The sequence below is a fragment of the Bos indicus genome, chromosome 18 (genome assembly GCF_029378745.1).
Source record: "Bos indicus isolate NIAB-ARS_2022 breed Sahiwal x Tharparkar chromosome 18, NIAB-ARS_B.indTharparkar_mat_pri_1.0, whole genome shotgun sequence".
Taxonomy (NCBI): Eukaryota; Metazoa; Chordata; class Mammalia; order Artiodactyla; family Bovidae; genus Bos; species Bos indicus.
This window is the reverse complement of record NC_091777.1, coordinates 63,991,349-64,009,006: the sequence shown is the minus strand read 5'-3', so window position 1 is coordinate 64,009,006 and position 17,658 is coordinate 63,991,349. Positions and strand designations below refer to the sequence as shown.

Below are 17,658 nucleotides of genomic sequence, written 5' to 3'. Positions count from 1 at the left end.
GACTGATGCTGAAGCTGAAACTCCAGTACTTTGGCCACATCATGCGAAGAGTTGACTCATTGGAAAAGACCCTGATGCTGGGAAAGACTGAAGGCAGGAGGAGAAGGGGATGACAGAGAAAGAGGTGGTTGGCTGGCATCACCGATTTGATGGACATGAGTTTGAGCAAGGTCTAGGAGTTGGTGATGGAAAGGGAGGCCTGGCGTGCTGCGGTCCATGGGGTCACAAAGAGTTGGACACGACTGAGTGACTGAACTGAACTGAAACCTAAATACAACCTTGTCAGTAATTACATTAAATATAAATGGCAAAAATACAATTAAGTGGCAGCGATTGTAAAACTGGATTAACAATAAGGAAGACCCAGCAAGTGAACCTCACGAGATTCACTTAATACAGTGGTGTAAATAGGTTAACAGGATGAAAGCATGTATTATGCAAACACTCATCAAAATAAAGCTTACGTGGCTGCCTTAATTTCCTACTGGTGTGTAACAAATTACCTGGGACTTAGGGGCTTTAAACAACACAGATGTGGTATCTTCCTGTTCTGGAGGTCACAAGTACAAAGCCAGCCGCACCGGGCTAGAGCTGAGGTGTCCGCAGGGCTGGTTGCTCTCAGTGGCTCTGTTCTTTGCCTCTCTCGTCTTCCAGGGTCGGCCTGCAGTGCCTGGCTTGTGGGCCCTTCCTTCCATCACTCCAGCCTCCGCCGTCAGTTTCCTACCCCTGACTCTGCCCTCTCGTCTCCCTCTTATGAAGCCTTGTGAACACACTGGCCTCCCCCAGATTATGTAGAATAATGTCCCTATCTCAAGATACTTGCTTTAGTCATGTCTGCAGAGCCCCTTTTGCCATGTAAGGTAATATATCCATAGTTTGCGGGACCAGGGCTCGGATATCTTTGGGACAGCAAGGAAGTGGCATTACCTTCCTCAGTGGCTGTGCTGTGTGACACACTACAATAAAACACACCAGAGACTTTAGAGCAAGAAGATTATTGGGGGTGAAGATAAAAAGGTCAATTCATCAGGAAGACATAGTAATCCCAAAGGTCTGCACACAAAACCACAGCAGAGCTTCAAAATACTGAAAGCAGAAACTGACAGAAATGAAAAGACAGATAGATGAGTGAACAGGTATAGTCAGGGACCTCAGTACTCCTCTCTTGGTAGAGTAAAAGTAGATAGATGGGCAGTCGGCAAGGATATAGAAAACCTTAACCATCGTATCAGCTGACTTGACCTAACTGGCACACAGAACACGTTCAACCATATTGCAAATGCACTTTTTTTCAAGAGTACATGGAATATTGGCCAAGGTAGTCTTTATTCTTGGTTGTTAAACAGCTTAGCAGATTTAAAAGAATTGCTGCCACTCATGACTTGTCTTCTGACCTTATTGGGATTTAAGTTAAAATCTATCACCAGAAAGCTATCTGGAAAATCTTCAACTCTTTGGGAATTAAACAACACACTTCTAAATAATTCGGAGCACAAAGAGGAGCTCAAGGAAAATTGGAAAAATATTCTGAACTGGATGAAAGTTAAAGTACAGTAGCCCTGTGGGATGCCGGTGAAGCAGTGTTCAGAAGGCAGGTGAGAGCAGCAAGTGTTCACATTTTAAAAAAGAATGGTTTCTAATCATGAACCTAACTTTCCATTTTAAGACACAGAAAAAGAGCAGACTCACCTCAAAGTAAGCATAATAAATAATAAAGGATTCCCTGGTGGTCCAGTGGTTAAGAACCCACCTGCTTATGCAGGGGACACAGGTTCAATCCCTGGTCCAGGAAGACCCCACAGGCCGCAGGGCAACTGAGCCCGTGCACCCTGGCGCCCCTGCTCCGCAACAAGAGGAGCCACCTTGAGGAGAAGCCCTTGCACCTCAAGTAGAGAGCAGCCCTGCTCACGGCAGCTGGAGAAAGCCCGCACAGCAGCGCAGACCCAGCACAGCCATGAAGAAATAAATAATACTTTAAAACAGTAAAGGGCAGAACTCCATGAAACAAAACAGAAAAGCAATAATAGGAATGAATGAAACCCAGGTGCGGGGAGCGAGCTCCGCCCCTGGCAAAGGTCATGAGGAAGGAGGCTTGGCATACGCAAAGGCGGGATCAAGCCTCAGGAGTCTCCCTGGAAATTCTCGAGCAATCTACCCCCAAAACCAGAGTCTGCCTACTTTCTGCTTTGTGCTTTCACCTACACCTCTGACTTTACGGGGGGCTGTCCCCCACTACCTCTCTCTGAAAAAAGAGTTAGCTTACAGCTCCAGTTAATAATTCCTGGGTGTGACAGGGTTTCAACCTACAAACTCCCTTGGAAGTCCTCTAGCCTGCCTGAATAGGTTTTTCCGGCCACATGTGATTGCTCAGAGCCTCCAAACTGTGAGACGCATGAGATGTTCTAAACTGTCTAAATACAGATTCCTTTGAGCAGTTAAAATATTGATTAGAAATTGTATTGGTGAAGGGATTTTCACTTCTTGGGCCAATGTTTGCTGCTAAGTTTCCATATCCCTTACCTGCTGTGTCCCTGGCAGTGTATTGATTAATATAATTGGTGTAAGTAGTAGCTTTAATGTTTGTAACCTGGGACCCTTGAGTTAATTCTTTTTCTTGTTATAGCCCACCACACCTTCGCTCTGTAGGAATGCAACTTTATCTAATGCTTTTGGAGGGTGGCGCTTGACTTATCACCTTTAGAGAAAAATAAGTTTTCTGAAGAAAGGGTCTTAAAATGTTAACAGGCCTCCGGGCCAGAAGATGATGCAAATCACCTAAGCTTTTGCATATGATAAGTTTGCAGGAAGAAAGCCTGGCTTGCTGCATGACTCTACCCCTTCCCCCATTATCCTCTATGCATAACTTAAGGTATAAAAACTACTTTGGAAAATAAAGTGCAGGCCTTGTTCACCAAAACTTGGTCTCACCATGTCGTTCTTTCTCTTACCTTCTGGCTGAATTATTCAGCCTCTTTTCTCCACTGAATTTCCTCACTGAGCTATCCTTATTCTATTACTCTTTATATCCTTAATTAACGTTTAATTAAGCAGTTGTTTCCTGATTCTCGCCGACGCCGTCCCCGCTTCGAATTCCCTGGATCCACCGGGGCTGGACCCCGGCACCCAGGGCCAGTTCTTTAGAAAGGTCAGTGAAATTGACAAACCACTAGTCAGAGAAACCATGGAAGAAAGAGGGAAGACACCATTTGCCAATCAGATCAGATCAGATCAGTCGCTCAGTTGTGTCCGACTCTTTGCGACCCCATGAACCACAGCACACCAGGCCTCCCTGTCCATCACCAACTCCTGGAGTTCATTCAGACTCACGTCCATTGAGTCAGTGATGCCATCCAGCCATCTCATCCTCTGTCGTCCCCTTCTCCTCCTGCCCCTAATCCCTCCCAGCATCAGAGTCTTTTCCAATGAGTCAACTCTTCGCATGAGGTGGCCAAAGTACTGGAGTTTCAGCTTTAGCATCATTCCTTCCAAAGAAATCCCAGGGCTGATCTCCTTCAGAATGGACTGGTTGGATCTCCTTGCAGTCCAAGGGACTCTCAAGAGTCTTCTCCAACACCACAGTTCAAAAGCATCAATTCTTCGGTGCTCACCTTCTTCACAGTCCAACTCTCACATCCATACATGACCACAGGAAAAACCATAGCCTTGACTAGACAAACCTTTGTTGGCAAAGTAATGTCTCTGCTTTTGAATATGCTATCTAGGTTGGTCATAACTTTCCTTCCAAGGTGTAAGCGTCTTTTACTTTCATGGCTGCAGTCACCATCTGCAGTGATTTTGGAGCCCAGAAAAATAAAGTCTGACACTGTTTCCCCATCTATTTCCCATGAAGTGGTGGGACCGGATGCCATGATCTTCGTTTTCTGAATGTTGACCTTTAAGCCAACTTTTTCACTCTCGACTTTCACCTTCATCAAGAGACTTTTTAGTTCCTCTTCACTTTCTGCCATAAGGGTGGTGTCATCTTCACATCTGAGGTTATTGAAATTTCTCCCAGCAATCTTGATTCCAGTTTGTGTTTCTTCCAGTCCAGCATTTCTCATGATGTACTCTGCATAGAAGTTAAATAAACAGGGTGACAATATACAGCCTTGACGTACTCCTTTTCCTATTTGGAACCAGTCTGTTGTTCCATGTCCAGTTCTAACTGTTGCTTCCTGACCTGCATACAAATTTCTCAAGAGGCAGATCAGGTGGTCTGGTATTCCTATCTCTTTCAGAATTGTCCACAGTTTACTGTGATCCACACAGTCAAAGGCTTTGGCATAGTCAATAAAGCAGAAATAGATGTTTTTCTGGAACTCTCTTGCTTTTTCCATGATCCAGTGGATGTTGGCAATTTGATCTCTGATTCCTCTGCCTTTTCTAAAACCAGCTTGAACATCAGGAAGTTCACGGTTCACATATTGCTGAAGCCTGGCTTGGAGAATTTTAAGCATTACTTTACTAGCGTGTGAGATGAGTGCAATTGTGCAGTAGTTTGAGCATTCTTTGGCATTGCCTTTCTTTGGGATTGGAATGAAAACTGACCTTTTCCAGTCCTGTGGCCACTGCTGAGTTTTCCAACTTTGCTGGCATATTGAGTGCCGCACTTTCACAGCATCATCTTTCAGGATTTGGAATAGCTCAACTGGAATTCCATCACCTCCACTAGCTTTGTTCGTAGTGATGCTTTCTAAGGCCCACTTGACTTCATATTCCAGGATGTCTGGCTCTAGGTCAGTGATCACACCATCGTGATTATCTGGGTCATGAAGATCTTTTTTGTACAGTTCTTCTGTGTATTCTTGCCATCTCTTCTTAATATCTTCTGCTTCTGTTAGGTCCATACCATTTCTGTCTTTTATTGAGCCCATCTTTGCATGAAATGTTCCTTTGGTATCTCTAATTTTCTTGAAGAGATCTCTAGTCTTTCCCATTCTGTTGTTTTCCTCTATTTCTTTGCATTGATCGCTGAAGAAGGCTTTCTTATCTCTTTTTGCTATTCTTTGGAACTCTGCATTCAGATGTTTATATCTTTCCTTTTCTCCTTTGCTTTTCGCTTTGCTTTTCACAGCTATTTGTAAGGCCTCCCCAGACAGCCATTTTGCTTTTTTGCCTTTCTTTTCCATGGGAATGGTCTTGATCCCTGTCTCCTGTACAATGTCACGAACCTCATTCCATAGCTCATCAGGCACTCTGTCTATCAAATCTAGTCCCTTAAATCTATTTCTCACTTCCACTGTATAATCATAAGGGATTTTATTTAGGTCATACCTGAATGGTCTAGTGGTTTTCCCTAATTTCTTCAATTTAAGTCTGAATTTGGCAATAAGAAGTTTATGATCTGAGCCACAGTCAGCTCCTGGTCTTGTTTTTGCTGACTGTATAGAGCTTCTCCATCTTTGGCTGCAAAGAATATAATCAACCTGATGAATGACAGATTATCCCTAGAGACCCCACTGACATAAATAGGATCATAAGAAGAAAATAACGAACAGTTCTGTGCCCATAATCTTGGCAACTCTCGAGAGACACAGGCTGCCAAAACTCACTTGAGAGGAAACAATCTGAATATTCCTTAAAAAATATTAAAGAAATTGAATTTGTGGTAACTTTCCAACAAAGAAGAAAGACTCCGAGGCAGAATGGGTTCCCTGGCATGTACTACTAAAAGTTTAGGGAAGAAATAATACAATTTTATACAATCTCGTCCAGAAAACAGAAGGGAAAGAAAACACTGGGCAGCAGTTTTAAGAGGTTAAGTGTTACTCCAGACTCAAGTCAGGAAAAGGAAAGAGAGTTGCAGACAGTACACCGCAGGAAGACAGATACAGAAATTCTCACCAGAATATTGATAAATGAAAGCCAAGCAAGTCTGAAAAGGATAGCACACCACAACTAAGTGTGGTTTCCCATCAGATGCTGGGCTGGTTCAGTGTTTGAAAACCAGTAGGGTTCATCCCGGAGAAGGCAATGGCACCCCACTCCAGTACTCTTGCCTGGAAAATCCCATGGAAGGAGGAGCCTGGTGGGCTGCTGTCTATGGGGTCGCACAGAGTCAGACACCACTGAAGCAACTTAGCAGCAGCAGCAGCAGCAGGGTTCATGCACCATGTTAATAGACTAATAAAGAACACGCACATCATTACATAAGTTTGGGCATCAGAACCATTTGATAAAATTAATAAAATGCCCAGCTATGTAGGAAGGGAAGGGGACCTCTTTAATCAGATTGAGAGCATCTGGGATCTGTGTTTGTTGGTGCTTAGTCGCTAAGTTGTGTCTGACTCTTTTGTGACTCCCTGGACTATAGCCCACCAGGCTCCTCTGTCCATGGGATTCTCCAGGCAAGAACACTGGAGTGGGCTGCCATTTCCTGCTGCAGGGGATCTTCCCGACCCAAGGATGGAACATGGAAGTCTTGCATCTCCTGCATCGGCAGGCGTATTCTTTACCACTGAGCCATCTGGGAAGCCCCAGGGGCCGTTCTTTAAGTAGCCTCTGGCTCTCAGTTGCAGATGGTGGGTGTGATGGCGTGAGCCCATAGGACTAAACCTCACCTCTGTTGCTGGGGCTCGCCGAGAATTCATGCAGCCTCCACTACACCCGGATATGGGGGTCCCAGGACTGAAGCTACTGCAGAACCCTGCCTTGGGGCTCCACTCAGGTCCACCAGCTTCTCAGTCACGTGAGAAGTCACTTGTTTTCCCAAGGATGACATATGCTGCTTCTGCAAGTCGAGGATGCCCACCCAGAACCATGCCTCTCTCTCAGGGTTAAGTGTTACAAGGTGCAGTGGCCCGTGGCTTACTACACGGAGTGTCTGGACAGCCTCCGAGAACAGGACCTCTGTTAACCTCCCTGCTTTGGGACGCTCTGGATCACTGAATTTCTTTTTTCTTAAAAAGCAGAAACAAAACGACAACTCCCACCTTTCGTAGTGTATACCAGGGTCGCCAGAGTGCTCGCCGCCCCCTAGCCAGGAGGTCCAGTTAACAAGACGTCATTGACACTGCAGACAGATGGGATGTTCTGCCCGATGTCAGGGAGCTGGGGGCCCCTTTGGACTGTGCTGTGAGGCGGGGAGAATTAATTTGCCTCCAGCAAAGTGTGGACGTGAACTGCAGTCCAGCCTAGGTGAACACGAACTGCTTCTTAGTTACCAGATCCACAGCTGCGTAAAAGTGAGCCAAGGCTGCCTAATTCTGTTTTGCAGGAAGTACCCTTCCCACACAGCAGCTGTGACAGGAGCTAACGTGGGTGAAGTCTGAGGCCTGCCAACCAACCTTCATCCGTCAGGTCTGCAGAGGCCAGGCTGGGTGCTGAGCATCAGCCCCACTACCCACCGAAGTCTTCTCGGGCGGCGCTGACCCCTGCCACTCCACCTGACTGCAGCGTTGCTTTTGACTGCCTATGCGCTCTGTGATAGGACAGTTACGTCGTTTTTCGTTTTTTCGTTCGAGCCAGTCAGCTTGCAGGAACTTTGTTCCCGAGCAGGGAGTGAACTCAGGCCCTTGGCTGTGAAAGGACAGAGTCCTAACCCCTGGACTGCCAGGGAAGTCCCCGAAGTTATGCTGTTGAGTATACAGATTCTGCTTCCTGTCTTTAAAGTGAAACTAACTATGTTTTGGAGGTTGATAAAATGACTAGTTCAGCTTATCCTTTCAAGGCTTAAAAACAACCTCTGGGGATATTCTAGAGTTCATTTGGCCTTACTGTGGGGGTGTGGCTTCTCTGAGTGTGTCTGATTGTCCTGAGTGTTCCATACCTTTTTTTTTTTTTTAATTCTTTGTTTATTTCTGGCTGTGCTGGGTCTTCGTTGCCGCACGGGCTTCTCTGTAGCTGTGGTGAGCGGGGGCTCCCCTCTAGTTATGGTGCGCAGGTTTCTCACCGCGGTGGCCTCTCTCGCTGAGAGCACAGGCTCTCCGGCACGCGCTTCAGTAGCTGTGGCTCCCCGGGCTCTCGGGCGCAGGCTCTGTAGTTGCGGCACCCGGGCTCAGTTGCTCCGTGGCACCTGGGATCTTCCCAGACCAGGGATTGAACCTGTGTCTCCTGCATTGGCAGGCGGATTCTTTACCAGTGAGCCACCAGGGAAACCCGCATACGTTCTTTATACTACATGGAATTCAAACATCTCGCATCCCCGTACAGGCTCCAGGAATTGAAACACAATGCTCATTTATCAACATTTCTTAAAACACTAGTAGATAAACGCAAGATGACACTATCATTGGGTGACAACGAGTGTGACTTGGTTTTTGCCCACAAAATGTGAGCCTAGTGCCCAGGGAGGAGAGCTAACGGGGCTGGGCGGGCCTGCTGTCCTCCCGCCCACGTTTCTGTTTCCCCATTCTTTCTTGCTTCCAGATGTCCCAAGATTCCTCCCGTTTCTGGGACCAGAACTTCCCTTGGCCACTGATCTAGGCCAGGCGTGTTTGTGAGGGTCCTGTCAGTTTCCCCGTACCTGAGAGTGTCTTCCACCCTTCCCTTCATTTCTGAAGGAATGGAGGAGGAAATGGTAACCCACTCCAGGATTCTTGCCTGGAAATCCCATGGACAGAGGAGCCCGGCGGACTACAGTCCATGGGGTCGCCGAGAGGTGGACACGGCTATAGAATCGGGATCGGCGGTTTTCTTTCAGCTCTTGAAGCTGTTGCACCATTTCCTTCCTGCCCTTGAGGTTCTGATAAGTGCACCATCATGTGAGTAGGCGGCACTTCGGTCTCCCCGCGTCCAGGGAGCGTCTTCCTCTTTTGTTGGTTTGTGATGCATCTTGGCATGGATTTCTGGGGCTCATCCTGTTTGGGTTTTTCTGAGTTTCATGAATCTGTAGATTTATGACTTCTGCCAAGTTTGGGGAAATTCCAGCCACTGTTTCTTGAATTGCTTTCCAGTCTCATCCTCTCTCTCTTCTCCTTCTAGGAATCAGAGACTGATCCCCGATCCGTGGGATCGGAGACTGTTGAGACTCTGTTCCCATGCCTTTCCAGAATCTGTGCTTCCTGGTGTTCAGACTGGTGTTGCTGTTGCTGCCTCTTCCATCCCCTGTCCCCAGTCACCTCCATTCTGCTGTTGAGCCCATTCATCCACGGGAGCTTCTGTTTTAATTGTTGTGTCTTTCAGATCTGAAATATCCACTGAGTTCTTTTGTATCTTCTGTTTCTTTGCTGAGACTGTCTAGCTTTTTTAGATTTACTTTAAGTATATGTATAATTGCTCCTCAGAGCATTTTTTATCATGACTGTTTTACAGTGCTTGTGAGATAATTTCAACACCTCTGTCATCTCAGGGTTAGCAGCTGTTGTTCAGTCACTCAGTTGTGTCCAACGCTTTGCAACCCCATGGACTGCAGCATGCCAGGCTCCCCTGTCCTTCACTATCTCCCAGAGTTATGTCCATCGAGTTGGTGATGCCATCCAACCATCTCATCCTCTGTCGACCCCTTCTCCTGCCCTCAATCTTTCCCACCATCAGGGTCTTTTCTAGTGTGTTGGCTCTTCTCATCAGGTGGCCAAAGTACTCAAGATGAGATTTTCCTGGTTCTTGTGTTGATGAATGAGTTTTCAAATTGAGACCTGGACATTTTGGATATTATGTTGTGAAGGTCTGGGTCTTTTGTTATAAAGGGCTTGCCTGACACATTGCTGGGGTACTGACTCATTCCTGCCTGGTGGGTGGGGCAGTCCAGGTACCCTACCCAGTCCCCTTTGATACCCACCGTTTCACTCCTGGGGTCTTACCACTCTTCGTCCGTCTGTTGCCTTCTCTCTACTCTTCAGAGTACAGGCAGACCCCAGAGATGTTGTGGGCTCAGTTGGAGACCACGGCAACAAAGCAGATATAATAGCAAAGTGAGTTACGGAAACTCTTTTGTGCTCCCAGTGTCTATCAAAGTTACGTTTACACTATACTGTGGTGTGTAAGTCTGCAGTAGCATTATGCCTGATGCAACAAAGTAGACACTTCAATTAAAAAACAATGCTAGTGGGGAAATGGCACTGATAGGCTTGCCTGATGCGGGTTGCCACAAACCTTCAAGTTGTAAAAACTCAGATTATCTGGGAAGCACAGTAAAAGGAGGCATGCCTGTATTCTTGTGATTGTATATGTAACGTCCAGGAGCTTAACTGTGCCTGGTGGGGGTTAAGGAAACAAAGCTCTATTTCCTCCTGGTCTAACACTGGAAGTCTGAAATGCACTTGATTTTTATATATTGAGTAAACTCAATGATATCAGATAGATCCTTTTCAAATCAGAAAAATAGATTCTTATTTGGATTTTCCAGCAAGTGGACCAGACCCATGTCCCCTGCATTGGCTGGCAGACTCGTAACCACTGGGCCACCAGGGGTCCAGGATGCTGTTTCTGAGGGTAGAACCAGTTGAGCGGAAAGGGTCTCAGGGGCTCCTGGTGGTCTGTTAGGAGCCCAGGTACTGGCTGCTGTTGGTTAGGTGGTCTCCACTGCTGGAGCTCCCGTGCCTCCTGGGGTCTGATATCTGTCCTGGGAGCCTGGGGTCAGGTCCTTCCTGGGCTAGCGAATGGCGAGAGCAGCGTACTCACTGGGCTCTGCTGGGGGCTCCCCTGACGGGGGAGCCGGAGGTGTGGCCGTCCCCCTTCTGACAATCGAGTGGTTCAACTGGGCGTAGGTCACATCCTGGGGGGCTTCAGATGTGGCAGCCTGTGGGGGGGAAGGTGTGTGAGATGGGGCGCCTGGGGGCCTGGAGAGGAGGGACCCATCTGCTGTGCGTCAGTCCATCCTTCCCAGAATCCCCCCGACTGGGAGGACAGAGGGGGCACCTCCCGCCTTAGTGATCTCAGGGGCTCACAGGGCGCCCGTCCCCTCCTGGGGGCCTGCCTCCCGCCTGTTGTGCTGGAGGGAGACAGTGAGGCAGGACAGGTGCCTCCTGGGTCCGCCGCCCTCCTCCAGCCAGCTCCCTGCTGTGCCCAGAGGAGGTTTGGAACCTTGGGCCAGGTCAGCTCTCTCTCCTGATGGAAACTCCAGGGGCCTCCTGACACCCAGGAGCTTCTGGGTGCTTTGTGCAGCCCTGGTTTCTGTCTGAGCCCGGACCTCTTGCTCATCTGGCCTGGCACACAGCCATCTTCCTGCTAAAGCGCGTCCCTTCCACCTCAGGACCTTCCTACCGAGTGTGCCCGCCTGGAGCGCCCAGTCCCATCTCTTGATTTACTTTCCTCGTCAGCACCTTGCATTCTGGGACTCTGCCAGCTTGTTGGCGTGGGGCCCCTCTCACCATGAGCTGAGCGCCTGCCATACCTGCAGGGCCTGGGGGATGGCGCCCGCTCTCCCGCGCCCTTTGCTGGGGGGTGAAGGAGGGGGGCCTGGGCCGTGTGGGCCATCCACTGATGTACGTGTCCTCATGAGACCTGGGGCTGCACCCCTACACCAGAAGGTCAGCCAGAGGACACGGAGCTGAGAAAGGCGCCCCAAAGGAGGGGCCATGAGGTCATAGGGCAAGGGGAGGGTGGGGTCACAGCAGGACCCAGGGAGCCGGGAAGGAGGGGTGGGGTGGGCGCGGCTGGAGCTGGGGTGTGAGCACAGCGGCAGCGGCACGTGCGCTTGGCTGAGTTTGTAAACAGGAGGTCTGTGGTGGCCAAATGGGAGCAAGGGTCTCACCCGATGGTCCAGCTGCAGCCCCACCTCAGAGTGTGTGTCGCTCATGGCAGCATCTGCAGCAGAGCAGAGGGCACTGCTGGGCGGGGTTCCGAGAGCCTCAGGGCTGGAGCCCCCGCCCTGCATCCCGGTGGGTGCTGTGTGGTCCCCCACCCTTCTGAGCACTCCCCCCCACGGTCTCCAGAGGTCTCTCTGCCCCCCCCACCCTGCACCTGGGGGAGTGCTGTGTGGGGTTTCAGTCCCCAGCCCCGGTACCCCACCCTTCTTAGCGTCCCACCCCACTGCCTCCAGAAGTCTCAGTGACCCCCGGGGGACACCGCCTCTCCTGCTCACAGATGGCCTGGTCCTGGGTGTCTGCACCTGGGCTGGAGCTGAGGAGGAGACACTGTGTCAGTGGGAGAATGTGGGGTGCTGTGGGCGGGGCTCTGGGGGTGTCAGGGCGGGTGTTACCTGCTCTGCGGGCCCCTGTCCTCGGGCCCTGGGACTGCGGGCCCTGGGTCTGCGGCCCCTGTGGGAGGTTGGAAATCAGCCTCGGCCTGGGCTGGGACCCGGGACAGAGGCTCGGCCCCGGGGACGTGGTGCCCACGCCCTCCACGTGGGATTCAGGAGGAGAGAAGGCAGCCTGGGCTCGTGGTGCGTGTGTCAGTTTGTGACATTGAGAAGGAGGGGAATGGCTTAAATGAGTGCACGTGGGTGACAGTGGGTGTTTTTTCCACTAGATTTTCAGATTTGAGATTCTGGAAAAATTTTTTAATGAAATATCGTTGATTTGTAATATATTAGTTTCAGGCATACAACATATGATTCAATGTTTTTATAGGTTATACTCCATTTAAAGTTATTACGAAATAATTGCTACATTCCCTGTGCTATCCAGTGTATGCTTCTTGTTTATTTCATACACAGTAGTCTGTGTCTCTAGTCCACACTCCTCATCTGCCCAACCCCCCGGTAACCATTAGTTATTTTTCCGTATCAAAGACTCTGTTTCTGTTTTTCATATACATTCTTTTGTATTATTTTCCAGATTCGGTATGTACCAATGCTATCATAAAGCGTTTATCTTCCTCTGAGTTATTTCAGTAAGCGTAATACTCTCTAGGTCCATGTATGCTGTTGCAAATGGCAGAGTTTCCTTCTTTTTTATGGCTGAGTAATATTCCATTGTTTGTATATGTGGGTATACACACACACACACACACACACACCACATTTTCTCTCTTCATTTCTTGCTGGACAGCTGGGTTGCTGACATATCTTGGCTATTGTAAATTGCCTATACGAATATTGGAATGTTTGTATCTTTTCAAATTAGTTTTCAGTTTATTACAACATATAGCCAGCACTGGATTGGCTGGACCATATGATAATTCTGCTTTTACTTTTTAAGGAACCTCCATATGGTGGGAAAAATTTTTTTAAGCTGACTGTTCCCATGTCCTTGGTTTCCCTCTGTCTGATGCCCTAAGGCCTCCAGGGGTCCGAGTTACCCCGTTCCCTACTCACGCGACTTCCTGCATCTGTCCTGACCCCGGTGGTGGAGGAAGAAGAAGAGGAGGACGAGGAGCAGCAGGACGAAGATCACCGAGACCCCGATGAGGACAATCAGGTACCACGTGAGGCCTGGGGCACCAGAGACGCCTGAGTGAGCCAGGGGTGCCGTTTAGCTGGGTAACTGCTGTGTGAGGACTTGTGCTGGGGTCTGTGCGTCCATCTCCAGCCCACCCGACCCATTTGCAGACGAGGAGCCTGAGGCACAGAGAGGGAGATCAATCACGGGCCTTGGTGACCCAGCCTGGAGGTGGCAGAGCCGGGACTGGAACTAGGACCATGGGTGCCCTGAGCTCCTCTTGATCTGGGCCCCCGGAGGACCCAGCTTCCTGCTCTGGGGGCCCCTCACCTGCAGGGGGCTGTCCGAGGGTCTCAGCTGGAGCTGAGGGTCCTCCCTTGTCCCGTCCCCTCCCCCACCGCAGCGGGGGCGGGGGAGGGGCAGGCTGCAAGAAGGGGCCTCTGGGTCCTCCCCTCCCTCCCCACACGCTGCAGTGGAGGGGACAGATCCGCACAGTCACCTCCTCGGGGGCTCCCTGTGCTCCTCGCCCGATGCGGGGTCACACCCAACTCAGAACTGAGGAAACCTAAGATCTGGGCCACAGGTCTCTCCTTTTACACTGGGAGAAACTGAGGCCTGCACGCGGGTGTGGTGAGGGTGAGACAGTCCACATCAGAGTCTTCAGAGGCGCCTGAACTGAGGGCGTATTCAGTCTGCCCCCAGACCTGCCACCACCTCCTCAAGAGCCTGCTTCCCTCTCTGCAGTTCCTGACTCCACTGAGGGATGGAGCTGATAGAACTGATGCCTGGAGCCCCCTGAGGGTCAGCAAGGGGGTGGGGGTGGGGCCGTTTCCCCCCTCCGCAGCCCTGTTTCCCCTAGGCTGGGGAACACGAGGCCCGGCCCTTCACTCGGCAGCTCAGAGCCCCACAGCCTGTGTTTCCCCTTGCCCCCTCAGCATCTCTGCTCCACCCCCAGCGAGCCAGTCCTTGACGAATTGAGGGGTATTAGATCTTCCGCCTCCCACACTGCCCCGGGGCGGGCTGTTCCCCCTGAGCACAGAGCCCCATGACTCCCCAGTGGTTGGATTGGGGCCTGAGGGTGGGGTCTGGGCCCATGGGTCCTGGGAATGAACCCAGGAAGGGGTGCACGGGCTAACCCGGGGTCCCCACTTCACTCCCTTTTGCCCTGCACGGCTCTGTGGCCTCGCCGAGACCCTCCCACTACCCACCTGCCCTTACGGGACCCCAGTGTGGGAGGAAGGGGCGGGGCACGGGCTCCGAGGCCCCTCCCTCAGGGGGCCCTCCCTCAGCGCCCCCTCCTCCACCACCGCCCTGCGCTCCCAGGGCAGAGCCCCGAGCTGCTGAGTGAGACGGACAGACTGGGCCTCACCTGAGACCACGAGCGCCAGGGGCTCACTGGGCTGTGACAGCAAGTAGGGGTTTGTGCTGAGTGAGCCGTAGCACCTGTAGGTGCCCCCGTGGGCTGAGGTCACAGGGCTCAAGGAGAACTCGGCCTGGTACCGCCCGTCTTGGTCCTGGGAGCGCAGACGCAGGGGGCGATCAGCTGGCCCCTCCTTGGACAGAAGGAAGGTGTCCGTCCTCTCTCCTGACTGACACAGCAGGGTCACATTCTCCCCGGGGGCCACCGAGGGGCCCGGCCGCACCGAGAGGGAGGGTCTGTCTCTGAGCCATCCTGCAGAGAGGAAGGGGGTGCGGGCGCCGGGCCTGGTTCTGAGCGAGACTCCGCGGGCCTCTCTGGCCCCTCAGCCCTGTCTCTGTTTCTCAGAGTCTCTCCCTTCCCAGACCCCGTCTCTCTGTCCCTCCCCGGGACCCCTCCCCCTGGTCCCAGCATCTCCCCTGGGGCTCCCCGGTGGGGCCTGTGCAGAGTCTGGTCCCCGACTGACCCGCTGGCTCCTCACCTGCCACCAGCAGCTCCAGGGGCTCACTGGGGGCCGACCACTCAGAGGAGAGGCCGTGTCCGCCGTAGCATCTGTACCGGCCCGTGTGGAAGGTGCCCACGGGGCCCAGAGGGAAATCGGCCTGAGAGAGCCCTGCCTGGGGGCTCCGCGCAGGTCGCTGGGGGAGGTCCAGTCCCCCCTCCTTGGACAGAGCGAATCTGGTGTAGCCGACGTCAGAGCGACACTGGAGGGTCAGGTTCTGTCCAGAGGTGACGACAGGGCCCTGCGGGGTCAGGAGGGAGGGCTTCCCAGACAGCCCTGGGGAGAGACACGCGCTGGGTTGTAGGGACCGCTTCTCCCGTGGACCTCCCTCTCCCGGCCCGGCCCCAGGCCTCGTCGTGTCTCAGTCTGTGTGTCTGTCCTGTGAGCCCCACGCTCCTCTCCCCACCCTCTTACAGGGGCTCCCTGGGAGCAGAGACCCCAGTACGTTGTCTTGTCTGCACAAATGTATGGGGTCAGGACGGGATTCCTCACCTGAGACCAGGAGCTCCAGGGGGTCGCTGGGGGCTGACCACACCCGGGGGGTGTCCCTGTAAAAGCCGTAGCATCTGAACGTCCACCTGTGCCCGGGGGTCACGGGGCCCACGGGGAACAGGGCCTGGGTCTGCCTGTTGGGGGTTTGCTGTCCATCCAGGGTCTGAGAGGACTTGTCTTCTCCTTCCTTAGTCAGAAGGAATCTGTTAAATCCCTGACGGGAGGCACACTGGAGGGTCACGTTCCCTCCTGAGGTCACCACAGGGCTCGGCAGGGCTGAGAGGCTGGGTTTGACGTAGGGTCCTAGGAGAGAAGGAGGCAGCTGGTTCCGTGGGGCCCCCACCCTCCCCTCCCCTCCCCTCCCCAGGGCTGGGCTGTGAGAGGGACAGCCCCTGAGAGCAGACCCCCTCCCGAGGGCAGAGCCCAAGGCCACCGAGTGTCCCTCACGTGTCACCACCAGCTCCAGGGGGTCACTGGGCTCTGACCAGCCAGTGCGGGTTCTGTAGTAGCACTGATAGCTCCCTGTGTGGTCCTCTCTCATGTATAGGATGGAGAACCTGGCCTTGTCCCCGGGCTCCAGGGGTTTCTCTCTGTCCCAGAGATCTGGGTTTCCCTCTTTATCCAGATGGAACTCCTGGGCCCCTGGGGGACCCTGACACCAGATGGTCACGGGGCTCCCCCAGGGGACCACAGAGCGCGGCTCAGCCCAGATGGTGGGTTTGGGGAGGGTCCCTGGAAGGAAAGCAGAGGCAGGCTCACCAGGCGTCCCCTCCAGGCCCCGGCTCTCAGCCCAGACCTCCCAGACTCCCCCTCCCTGATCCCCGAGCTGCCCTCTCCCTCCCCACGGCCTGGGGGTGACCTTGTCACCACGAGAGGAGGGAGCTGGGCCCTGGGACAGACTCACCGGCCTGCACCTGGGTCCTCAGGCCCACACTCAGCCCTGGAAGAGAGCGCCCTGTGAGAGGTGTGCCCTCAGCCCTGAGCAGTGCCTTTCCACCCCGGGAGCCTCCTGGGCCCTGGGGTCCCCTGACAGAGCAGGCTGGCTGGGAGGTCCCTCCAGACCACGGCTCCCCCTGCCCCTCCCATCTCACCAAGGCAGAGCAGGGCAGGGAGCATGGGGACCATGGCGTCTCCTCCCTGCGGTCCAGGCTGTGAGGATGCAGGAGACCTGAGTGTCCTCCGGACAGACAGACCACGGGGTGTGTCCTCTCTGGGGCTGGGGCTTCCTGTCACGCGGCTGTCACATCAGTGTCCCCACAGGAAGGGGAACAGCCTCTTCTTGAAAGCCTGGCGTTTTTCCTCTGACAGTCCCAGGGTGTTCTTGAGACACCCGTTTGAGGTGTGGGCAAGCAGGGCATGTCCTTCCCTCTGAGAACCTCCCCTCAGGGTCTGCTTCCTCCTCTGCCCACCCATCAGCAGGTCCCCGGGGGTCCGCACTGTGGACGGGGTGAACAGGCACTGGAGTGCTTTGGGGAGGATGCCGTCTCTTGCTGCCCAAAGGGCTCAAATCCCCAGAGGCATATTTTTTTTTAATTGGAGGATCGTTACTTTACAATATGGTGCTGGTTTCTGCCATACGTCAGCATGGATCGGCCATATGTGTCACATGCCCTCCCTCCCCATTCCTCCCCTCTAGGTTGTACAGAGCCCTGTGTGAGCTCCCTGAGTCATATGGCACATTCCCCTGGCGGTCTGTTTTACACATGCTGGTGTGTGTGTTTCCATGTTACTCTCTCCATTCATCCCACCCTCTCCTTCCCCTCTGTGTCCACAAGTCTGCTCTTTATGAGGGACAAATGATCAGAGTGTCCCTGGGCTCAGTGGAGTCCATGTGGCCGAGAGCCCAGAGGAGGCTTCAGGGAATAAGGAAGGAAATTGACTCCTCCACTGCCCCGGGGTGTGGGTTTCCCCCATGGCAGCCCCCTTCGGGGCGTCTCTCTGTATCGCATCACCGTCCAGCCCGCCTTCCTGGGAACAAGCCCCTGGGTGCTTCCTGCCTCCTCAGGGCCCCGGGGTCCTTGGGCACAGTGTCCTCCCAGTCTTGTCGT

At 52.7% G+C, this 17,658-nt stretch overlaps 2 protein-coding genes across 4 annotated transcripts in view; both read right to left on the bottom strand.

Annotated features, from left to right (window-relative positions):
- Positions 1-10,244: 10,244 nt before the first annotated feature.
- Positions 10,245-17,658, bottom strand: part of LOC109572041 (leukocyte immunoglobulin-like receptor subfamily B member 5) — a gene marked incomplete in the record, with an annotated part of 242,862 nt that continues 235,448 nt past the window's right edge. Inside the window, 2 exon segments of the mRNA XM_070771810.1 lie at positions 10,245-10,678; positions 11,633-11,685. Of these exon segments, the coding sequence (XP_070627911.1) occupies positions 10,532-10,678; positions 11,633-11,685 (200 nt within the window).
- LOC109572065 (leukocyte immunoglobulin-like receptor subfamily A member 6) lies at positions 12,109-16,288 on the bottom strand. Of its 3 annotated transcripts, XR_011561725.1 has the most exons (6): positions 16,058-16,288; positions 15,611-15,913; positions 15,098-15,394; positions 14,569-14,871; positions 13,136-13,378; positions 12,109-12,137 (listed from the first exon to the last, which is right to left on the bottom strand). XR_011561725.1 is itself a non-coding variant. In XM_070771847.1 (5 exons), the coding sequence occupies exons 1-5, from the start codon at positions 16,149-16,151 to the stop codon at positions 13,293-13,295; spliced, it is 1,083 nt and encodes a 360-aa protein (XP_070627948.1). In that variant the 5' UTR covers positions 16,152-16,288; the 3' UTR covers positions 12,170-13,292. The 3 variants fall into 3 exon arrangements, 2 of the variants coding, with proteins under 2 accessions (XP_070627948.1, XP_070627947.1); XM_070771847.1 differs by lacking the exon at positions 12,109-12,137 and having other exon boundaries at positions 12,170-13,378; XM_070771846.1 differs by lacking the exon at positions 12,109-12,137 and having other exon boundaries at positions 12,170-13,252.

What these genes read in the sequence shown, in the direction of transcription:
- LOC109572065 (XM_070771846.1), bottom strand. Translation starts at nt 16,151, where the DNA reads ATGAGAGAGGACCACACAGGGAGCTATCAGTGCTACTACAGAACCCGC. An exon ending in CCTGGAGCTCCTGGTCTCAG is followed by an intron (nt 15,395 to 15,610) that starts GTGAGGAATCCC and finishes GTCTCTCCCCAG; the next exon opens with GGCTGTCTGGGAAGCCCTCC. An exon ending in CCTGGCGCTCGTGGTCTCAG is followed by an intron (nt 13,253 to 14,568) that starts GTGAGGCCCAGT and finishes CTGGTGCCCCAG; the next exon opens with GCCTCACGTGGTACCTGATT.